The sequence below is a fragment of the Limanda limanda genome, chromosome 6 (genome assembly GCF_963576545.1).
Source record: "Limanda limanda chromosome 6, fLimLim1.1, whole genome shotgun sequence".
Taxonomy (NCBI): domain Eukaryota; kingdom Metazoa; phylum Chordata; class Actinopteri; order Pleuronectiformes; family Pleuronectidae; genus Limanda; species Limanda limanda.
This window is the reverse complement of record NC_083641.1, coordinates 29,027,981-29,038,380: the sequence shown is the minus strand read 5'-3', so window position 1 is coordinate 29,038,380 and position 10,400 is coordinate 29,027,981. Positions and strand designations below refer to the sequence as shown.

Sequence of the window (10,400 nt, the reverse complement as noted above, 5' to 3'; positions counted from 1 at the left end):
TTAATTCTTTTCACCTCTTTTGTGCTTTCAGGTTTTTTATGTTGAGGTGATGCTATTTGCACATTTTCAGCATTTCCAGTTTTCATGCCTTCACCTGACGTCTGCAGCACTGAAACAAAAGATGGAGAGAATAGAATGAAGCGCTGAGCAGGTGAATAAACTCAACAATTCTTCCTCTTCCCTGAATCCATCAGCATAAATCATCACTGTGAACAAGTCTCATTAGAAGAGAAAATATGTTCATAGGTTTGATGAATTTATTTTCATCAAACTTATGATTTTGCTTCTGTCTCTTTAATGAGACTTTAGCTCTGCTGTTACGTCACAGACTCCTCCCCCCTGCACCACCTGACCTTTGTCTTTAGGATTTGACACAAACCTCTTCTTGACAAAGTTAATATTTAAGATAAGTTATCTTTACTTTTGCAGAACTACCTCTGAACTTTGAACACTGATCAGATCACGATCATATTCGAGCAGCTATTTCACAACCAAGTCTCTTGTCTGTGTGAGCTTGTTGCTGCCAAATGACTTTTGACCAGTAATAAATCCAAGGCTTGAATTACTTTTTACAATCGTGTCCTGACACACCAGAGAAACCAGGAAACATCTGTTCCTCCCTGAAGAGACGCAGGCTGAAAACCAGACGATCACATTCACCTTCCAAACCAAACTAAACCAAACTAGACCAGACGTCCTGAGTGAGTCCAGCTACAGGAGAGAAGAGTCAAACTACAACCTGCCGACGCTCCACACACTGACCGTGAGTTTAACAAACACCTCGACTCAGAGGGGAAGTGAACCTCAGTGAAGTTCATGGAGCTGTGACTGACTGACTGTTTGTTTTCAGCTTCACCTGGAGACTCAATGGCTTCCAGATTAGAAGAGGATCTCTGCTGTCCCGTCTGCCAAGATGTCTTCAGAGATCCTGTCATTCTGTCATGTAGCCACAGCTTCTGTAAAGACTGTGTGAAGAGCTGGTGGAAAGACAAAGAAGTAAAAGAGTGTCCACTTTGTAAGAGAAGACATTCAAAGGATGAACCACCTGTTAGCCTGGTGTTAAAGAACCTGTGTGAGACCTTCTTACAGGAGAGAGATCAGAGCTCTTCACCTGCTCTCTGCAGTCTGCACTCAGAGAAACTCAGACTCTTCTGTCTGGACCATCAGCAGCCAGTGTGTCTCGTCTGCAGAGATTCAGAAAAACACACAGACCACAGATTCAGACCCATCGATGAAGCTGCACAACAACACAAGAAGCAGCTTCAGGAAACTCTGGAGCCCTTGAAGAAGAAGTTACAGAGTTTTGAACGTGTTAAAGTAGAGTTTGAACAAACAGCAAAACACATTAAGGTCCAGGCCGGACTCACAGAGACGCAGATCAAGGAGCAGTTTAAAAAGCTTCATCAGTTTCTGGAGGAGGAAGAGGAGGCCAGGATGGCTGCACTGAGGGAGGAAGAGGAGCAGAAGAGTCGGATGATGAAGGAGAAGATCGAGGCTCTGAGCAGAGACATAACGTCTCTTTCAGACACAATCAGAACCACAGAGGACAAGCTGAGAGCTGAAGACGTCTCGTTCCTGCTCAACTACAAGGCTGCAGTGGAACGAGTCCAGCAGCGCCCTCTGCTGGATGATCCACAGCTGGCCTCAGGAGCTCTGATAGACAAGGCCAAACATCTGGGCAACCTGAGCTTCAACATCTGGAACAAGATGAAGGACCTGGTCTCCTACAGTCCTGTGGTTCTGGACCCAAACTGTGCTCATCCAGAACTCGTCCTGTCTGAAGATCTGACCAGTTTGAGACGAGGAGAGGAACAGAAGCTTCCTGACAATCCAGAGAGGTTTGATACTTACACCACAGTCCTGGGATCTGAGGGTTTTAACTCAGGGACTCACAGCTGGGACGTCCTGGTTGGAGACAGTACAAAGTGGTCACTTGGTGTAAAAGAAGAGTCTGCCCAGAGGAAGGGAAGCCAAGAGGCCGGATTATGGGAAATATTTTTCCGTGAAGGTAAATACTCAGCAGAGTCACCATCAGATTCATCTGTTCTCTCTGTGCAGAAGATCCAGAGGATCAGAGTGAAACTGGACTGGAACAGAGGAGAACTGTCGTTGTCTGATCCTGATACTAACAAACACATTCACACCTTCAAACACACTTTCACTCAGAAGATGTTTCCAATCTTTTACACTAAAGATCATGATCACCCATTGAATCTGTTACCTGTGAAAGTCTCTGTGACGCTGGATCAGAGCCGTTAGAGATAAAGATTTTATTCATCATGTTTATTTCTTCAAGAGAAATCTGCTGAATTTAAATGTTTAACTCGTTATTCTATCAATCAATCAATCAAATTGTATTTGTATAGACCATATTCACAAATCACAATTCTAAAGCTTTGTTTATTTCTCATCTTACTTCTCACTCATTTTTATTTCTCCTGTCGACTTTTCCACGTGTGTAGAAAGATTTAGTTATTTTCTGATCTTTATCTTTGTTTGTTTTTTACTTTCATGGAAAATGTTTTCTATCATATAGATTTTGTGTGGATCCATGAAGTCGAGCAAACTGATGAAGATTCACATAAAAACACATTTATAAATAACAGCTGATCATTGTTCACATTCAACAAACTTTATTTAAACTCACACATGAGACATGATTCATGTTTAATCACATAAAGTCCGTTCACATAGGAAATAATCCAACATATATGAACATTTGTCTGTTTGATGTGATGAAGCCAAAATTATTCTGTCTGTAAAAGTGTTTATTCAACAGCAGCCTTGTGATGTGATTTTAATATTGTGATCAAAATAATAAAAACTACAAAAAAGAAACAGTTCTGACCTTTTTTAAGTTGAAATGTAAATATAAAGCTAAAAATGATTCTGTCTGTCAAAGTGTTTTCATTCATTCCTCAGCAACAAAACAACAGAGGTTTAGTTCAGCTTCAACATTTAAATTCCTCCTAAAAGCTGAAGGTGCATCAACGAATCGTTTTTCTGAGCCATATAATAAAAATAGTAGAAATGCAGCTGTCACAAACTCTGGTCTGGAGCTGCAGATCTACATTCAGGGTAAATTCAGTCAAACAACGTGATGACATCATGAGTCTGTGGTGGAGTCTCAGTTAACTGTGATTACATTTCACACAGAATCACACTTTTACCACATTTTCATGTTTCTTGTCTCACATCGTTTGGTCAAAGAGCAAACTAAGCATCCGCTTGATAGGTAGCATTAGCTACGTTAGCATTAGCCTTGTTAGCTAACATTAGCCACTAGCCACCATTCTTGAGGCCGTTAAAGTGAAGGTCATGGCTAGGGTTGCCAACCGTTCCTTGAAAAACGGAATCATCCCATATTTAGAAACAAAAGCACCCGTCCAGTATTGAGCTGAAACGGGACGCACTTTGTTCCGTATTACTATGAGATTTTAAAAATGGTCAGTAAAATGCCAATGGAAAATTAATAACAGGGCGCGCTTTATGTGAAAATTTACGGTAAACGTGTTCCCAGGCAATGTCCTGCTCTGGAATCAATGAGCTGACAGCATATTCACACATGAGTACGATGATACAGAATATGCTCATCCCATTGGTCGAGGAGGTACAGTTGATCGCGGAGAAGATAGTGGAAGATAACAAAGCAGCATGGTTGACAGTGACACAGACACAATATGCACTATTTCAGGATGGATGTTCTGCTTTCTATCTATTGTTTTATATTAATGTATACAGTTTTAAGTTAAGCAAGACAGGTTTCTGTTTCAGAAAGATTCTTATTTTATTCAGTTAATTTAGTTTATTACTAAAGTGAATTGCTGGATAATAATGCAATTATGTCATGTCACTCAAATATATGCATCTAATTCAATTCAGGGTCAAATAGTTAAAAAATTGTTTCACTCACAAAAAAAGGGGCTAAAAAAAATGCACCACGCCAGGAAGGGTGAAGGCAATGGGGTCGGCCGGCCCTGCCAATGAGGTGACCCTTATTTATTTTTCAGGGAGTTGGCAACCCTAGTCATGGCCGACACGCAGTTCAACAAAATATAATTGAACACAATCACATGTATCACTGATAAAAGTAAAACATATGTCTGACCAGCATTTAACAAGGGAGGGTGAGTAATCTTTTGAAAAACAATAATATATTTACATGAATTAACTCTTGATGACTACAGTGAGATGGAAGATTTAATTCTTGTAGTTTCCTTATCCTCACCAATGATGATAATAAAAAATAAATTGAAACATTACCATGCTCCGTGCTGTGTGTTACTGATACTCTCACCTTTGTCTCTACAACGTCTTTTGAACATATAATTACTGTTTATTTTGTCTTTGTTAATTTTAATTGATGAAATACAAAGTTCATCTTTGTGTCTGTTCGCTGCAGCGGTTTGATTAACTTCACTTCAGCAGCTTCACCCACTCAAACTGCTGCAGGTTCGTATTTATACATTCAAAAAGGAAAATGCACATTAATTAACAAGTGTAGTGGAGTCCATCATATAATTGGTCAGATTTAATGATGCAGGCTAGTTTTCATCTGCAGGTTGATGGTAGAAAAACATACAAATACATGTATAACACCACAAGTACACACACAGTATATTAGAATCAACATAATACTGTCATATTCTTATTCATCATCCTCAAGGTAGCCCAGAGACTGTGGAGCTTTTCTTTACTGAAGCTAAATGTGACGATGTTAAATAACAAAACAATAAAATAAAAGTGTACAAGGTGAAAATAATGATTATTCACAAATAACAATGATCTACAGATGTTTTAATTGACATCTCCAGCAGCCGGATCTGCGTGTTTATAGCAGCTGATTTGAGATTCACACGGATGTTAGTAATATAATCAGGAGGCCAAACTGTGTGGGTTCACCGTGGTCTTCCTCTGGGATGAAGGCTCATGAACACACTCTTCTCCAGACCCCCCCCCCCCCCGACCCAGTACGGAAAACCACTCAGCTCCACTGGGATTCAATATTTAGAAAGTGCTTGGTGATTATCAGATTATCAGAGATTTAGAGAATGATCTGCAAGATCCAGTGCCTTCAGGAAACCTTCAGTGTGACGTGTCAGGCAGTGGGCATTGTGTGTGTGTGTGGGTGGGTGTGTATGTGAGTGTGTGTGTGTGTGTGTGTGTGTGTGTGTGTGTATGTGTGTGTGTGTGTGTGTGTGTGTGTGTGTGTGTGTGTGCGTGTGTCTGTGTATGTGTGTGTGTTGTCTTTCCCTTCCTGCTGTCTCTGCTCCTCCCTCTGTTTTCTCTACAGGTGAGATGGGAGTGGCTCCTTCCTCCACTGATTACAGCTTGTCCAACCAGCAGAGAGGGGGGCGTGTCTACAGGAGGAGGTGCAGCCCCCTGAGCAGTCGTTGTGTTGCTATTAGAGCAAACTGGTTAAAGTACACTGGTACATGTGGTGGGAAGTAAGAACTGGTTTTTATCTTCTTGATTGTTTACTCTAACCAAATGTGTAATTAAAGGCCTTTTCAAAATAAAAGGCAAAGTTCACATTTTCGAAGTTGTTGTAAATCCTTGAGCACATTAGTGTGTCTGTATGAATAGAAACAATGCAGACAGTGTGTTCTGGTTCCTAGGTTGATCTGATGTGTTGTCAGTGCAGCATCAGAGACACACACTGGTTGTGTGTTCTGAGTCTCACAACAACTGCCTGGTTTCTGGAGAGTTCTTCTCCTGCAGAGACGTCGCTGGTGTGTGGGTTTACAGAGGAGACAATGAGTGTGTGGGTGTTTTGATGCACATCGCATGTTGTTGCTCTTTATTTTCAATGTAAACTTGCACAACACCACCCCCCCCCCCCATCCTAGTTCTCCAGCTCAGTATTGTTAAAGTCTTATCCTTTGGAAAGCAACGTGTAATTCAGACTTGGAAAAAGAAGAATCAGAGCCGTCGTGAATTTGCAGCCCAACAAATGGATTCATGTGTCAACGTAATGAAGAACTTCCCTCTGCGCCGTCACCTCTGGAAAATGAACCGATTCTTCATGAGTGAAATTAGTGTCAGTCTCAGGAGGAGGAACATTCCAGGTGTTTGTGTTCATGTCACATGTTGAACTAAAGTATTATTCTTCGTCTTCTCCCTCTGCCCTTTTGGCAACGACATGTGGACCTCATCCAGTTCCTGCTTCAAACATGTGATATTAGAAATGAAACCTGTCCTCAGGTGACCAATCAAGTGAGATGAAAAGGCTCCAGCGTCCAGGAGTCGCTTCACTAGATTAAAGTGTTCTTGGCCTCGAGTCCTTGAGCAGATTTGAACAAATGTAAAAAAACTGAAAAGAATTTTGTCAGTACATTTTCAGAAAACCTCCTGAGTGATGATGTCTGAGAATAGATGCACGTGTGAGTCAGAGCTGAGAAGAACTAAAATTAAGGAATTTGTGTGTTAGGTTTCTATGTGTGTAAGAAGCTTCTTCTACTAATTTCTTTTGTTTTTTAACTTTTAATGCACATTGATCCTTTTTATTGCATTGAACTCTTTAATTCTTTTCACCTCTTTTGTGCTTTCAGGTTTTTTATGTTGAGGTGATGCTATTTGCACATTTTCAGCATTTCCAGTTTTCATGCCTTCACCTGACGTCTGCAGCACTGAAACAAAAGATGGAGAGAATAGAATGAAGCGCTGAGCAGGTGAATATACTCAACAATTCCTCCTCTTCCCTGAATCCAGCAGCGTAAATCATCACTGTGAACAAGTCTCATTAGAAGAGAAAATATGTTCATAGGTTTGATGAATTTATTTTCATCAAACTTATGACTTTGCTTCTGTCTCTTTAATTTGACTTCAGCTCTGCAGTTACGTCACAGACTCCTGCACCACCTGACCTTTGTTTATAGGATCTGACAAAAACCTCTTCTTGACAAAGTTAATATTTTATCATAACTTATCTTTACTTTTGCAGAACTACCTCTGAACTTTGAACACTGATCAGATAACGATCATATTCAGGCAGCTATTTTACAACCAAGTCTCTTGTCTGTGTGAGCTTGTTGCTGCCAAATGACTTTTGACCAGTTATCAAATCCACGGCTTGAATTACTTTTTACAATCGTGTCCTGACACACCAGAGAAACCAGGAAGCCTCTGTTCCTCCCTGAAGAGACGCAGGCTGAAAACCAGACGATCACATTCACCTTCCAAACCAAACTAAACCAAACCAGACGTCCTGAGTGAGTCCAGCTACAGGAGAGAAGAGTCAAACTACAACCTGCCGACGCTCCACACACTGACCGTGAGTTTAACAAACACCTCGACTCAGAGGGGAAGTGAACCTCAGTGAAGTTCATGGAGCTGTGACTGACTGACTGTCTGTTTTCAGCTTCACCTGGAGACTCGATGGCTTCCAGATTTGAAGAGGATCTCTGCTGTCCCATCTGCCATGATGTCTTCAGAGATCCTGTCATTCTGTCATGTAGCCACAGCTTCTGTAAAGACTGTGTGAAGAGCTGGTGGAAAGACAAAGAAGTAAAAGAGTGTCCACTTTGTAAGAGAAGATCTTCAAGGTCAGAACCACCTGTTAGCCTGGCGTTAAAGAACCTGTGTGAGACCTTCTTACAGGAGAGAGATCAGAGCTCTTCACCTGCTCTCTGCAGTCTGCACTCAAAGAAACTCAGACTCTTCTGTCTGGACCATCAGCAGCCAGTGTGTGTCATCTGCAGAGATTCAGAAAAACACACCGACCACAGATTCAGACCCATCGATGAAGCTGCTCAACAACACAAGAAGCAGCTTCAGGAAACTCTGGAGCCCTTGAAGAAGAAGTTACAGTGTTTTGAACGTGTTAAAGTAGAGTTTGAACAAACAGCAAAACACATTAAGGTCCAGGCCGGACTCACAGAGACGCAGATCAAGGAGCAGTTTAAAAAGCTTCATCAGTTTCTGGAGGAGGAAGAGGAGGCCAGGATGGCTGCACTGAGGGAGGAAGAGGAGCAGAAGAGTCGGATGATGAAGGAGAAGATTGAGTCTCTGAGCAGAGACATAACATCTCTTTCAGACACAATCAGAACCACAGAGGATGAGCTGAGAGCTGAAGGCGTCTCATTCCTGCTCAACTACAAGGCTGCAGTGGAACGAGTCCAGCAGCGCCCCCTGCTGGATGATCCACAGCTGGCCTCAGGAGCTCTGATCGACGAGGCCAAACATCTGGGCAACCTGAGGTTCAACATCTGGAACAAGATGAAGGACGTGGTCTCCTACAATCCTGTGGTTCTGGATCCAAACTCTGCTCATCCAGTACTCGTCCTGTCTGAAGATCTGACCAGTTTGAGACGAGGAGAGAAACAGAAGTTTCCTGACAATCCAGAGAGGTTTGATTATTACGACTCAGTCCTGGGATCTGAGGGTTTTAACTCAGGGACTCACAGCTGGGACGTCCTGGTTGGAGACAGTACTTACTGGTCACTGGGTGTGTCAGCAGAGCCTGTCCAGAGGAAGGGAAAAGATCTGTCTGGATTATGGGGAATAGTGTTCTTTGCAGGTAAATACTCAGCCGTGTCACCATCAGCATCATCTTATCTCTCTGTGAAGAAGATCCAGAGGATCAGAGTGAAACTTGACTGGAACAGAGGAGAACTGTCGTTTTCTGATCTTGATACTAACAAACACATTCACACCTTAAAAAACACTTTCACTCAGAAGATGTTTCCAATCTTTTACTTTAAAGGTCCATTGAAGCTGTTACCTGTGAAAGTCTCTGTGATGCTGGATCAGAGCAGTTAGAGATAAAGATTTTATTCGTGTTTATTTATTCAAGAGAAATCTGCTGAATTTAATTCTTAAACTCGTTATTTTAAAGCTTTGTTTATTTCTCTTTCTACTTCTCAATCATTTTTATTTCTCCTGTCGACTTTTCCACGTGTGTAAAAATATTTCAATATTTTCTGATCTTTATCTTTGGTTTGTTTTTTACTTTCATGGAAAATGTTTTCTAAATTTTAGATTTTGTGTGGATCCATGAAGTTGAGCAAACTGATGAAGATCCACATAAAAACACATTTATCAATAACAGCTGATCATTGTTCACATTCAACAAACTTTATTAGAACTCACACATGAGACATGATTCATGTTTAATCACATAAAGTCTGTTCACATATGAAATAATCCAACATATATGAACATTTGTCTGTTTGATGTGATGAAGCCAAAATGATTCTGTCTGTAAAAGTGTTTATTCAACAGCAGCCTAGTGATGTGATTTTAATATTGTAATCAAAATAATAAAAACACTGAAACAGAAACAGAGTTTTGACCTTTTTTAAGTGGAAATGTAAATATAAAGTCAAATGATTGTGCCTTTAAAAGTGTTTTCATTCATATGGTAAAATGAATCTATTCTTCATGTTATTCTCTGGGACGCTCGGACTCGCCTGCACCATGTGATTCTCACACAAGCAGCAGAAACCCATGTAGACCTGTCAGCTGGTTCCACCTGGGTCAGGGTCTGAAGCCCACCAGGACCCACTGTGCACAGAGACGCCTGGTTTCACAGATCATCACATGTTCCTTTTACATTTCTCATCACGTGGAATCTGTGAAAAACATAATGACAGCGATTAAACAGCAGTTAAACGTGCTCGGGTCCGAGGGAAGCTCACCTGGAGGCTGATGTGTTGGAACAGCTTCAATCCACAAAATGTGACTTTCAACAAACCTGCTGAGATCCATGTTTGTAAATCCTGGTTCTCATCATTACATCTCATGTGTTATTTTAAACATGGTTTCCCTGAAGCGTGACTTCCATCACCTGCAGCACTTCACATGAATATTCATCACAAGTCTCATTAGAAGAGAAAAAATGTTCATAGGTTTGATGAATTTATTTTCATCAAACTTATGACTTTGCTTCTGTCTCTTTAATGAGACTTCAGCTCTGCAGTTACGTCACAGACTCCTCCCCCCCTGCACCACCTGACCTGTGTCTTTAGGATCTGACACAAACCTCTTCTTGACAAAGTTAATATTTAATCATATCTTATCTTTACTTTTGCAGAACTACCTCTGAACTTTGAGCACTCAGCAGATCAAGATCATATTCAAGCAGCTATTTTACAACCAAGTCTCTTGTCTGGGTGTGTCAGCAGAGCCTGTCCAGAGGAAGGGAGATGAAGAGTCTGAATCATGGGAAATAGGGTTCAGTGAAGGTAAATACTCAGCAGCCTCACCTTCAGATTCATCTGTTCTCTCTGTGCACAAGAGCCAGAGGATCAGAGTAAAACTGGACTGGAACAGAGGAGACTGTTGTTTGTTTTGGTCCTTCCATAATAAGTAATGTATAAAGGCTATACATCACCCATCTCCTGAAGGCTGATTTGTGTATAAAATTTTACATTGTTGCTCTCCCGGATGGTGGCCATCTT

General features: G+C 41.2%; 1 protein-coding gene across 1 annotated transcript; it reads left to right on the top strand.

Moving 5' to 3' along the window:
* The first annotated feature begins 604 nt into the window (after positions 1-604).
* On the top strand, positions 605-9,210 carry LOC133003040 (uncharacterized). Its single transcript, XM_061072628.1, has 5 exons — positions 605-763; positions 851-2,247; positions 3,211-3,235; positions 5,294-5,431; positions 7,361-9,210. The coding sequence occupies exons 2-5, from the start codon at positions 868-870 to the stop codon at positions 8,758-8,760; spliced, it is 2,943 nt and encodes a 980-aa protein (XP_060928611.1). The 5' UTR covers positions 605-763; positions 851-867; the 3' UTR covers positions 8,761-9,210.
* The last annotated feature ends 1,190 nt before the right edge of the window (positions 9,211-10,400 follow it).

Coding starts and splice junctions, on each gene's coding strand:
- LOC133003040 (XM_061072628.1), top strand. CDS start 868: ATGGCTTCCAGATTAGAAGAGGATCTCTGCTGTCCCGTCTGCCAAGAT. Junction 2,248..3,210: donor AAGTCTCTGTGACGCTGGAT/CAGAGCCGTTAG, acceptor GTTTGGTCAAAG/AGCAAACTAAGCATCCGCTT. Junction 5,432..7,360: donor AAACTGGTTAAAGTACACTG/GTACATGTGGTG, acceptor GTCTGTTTTCAG/CTTCACCTGGAGACTCGATG.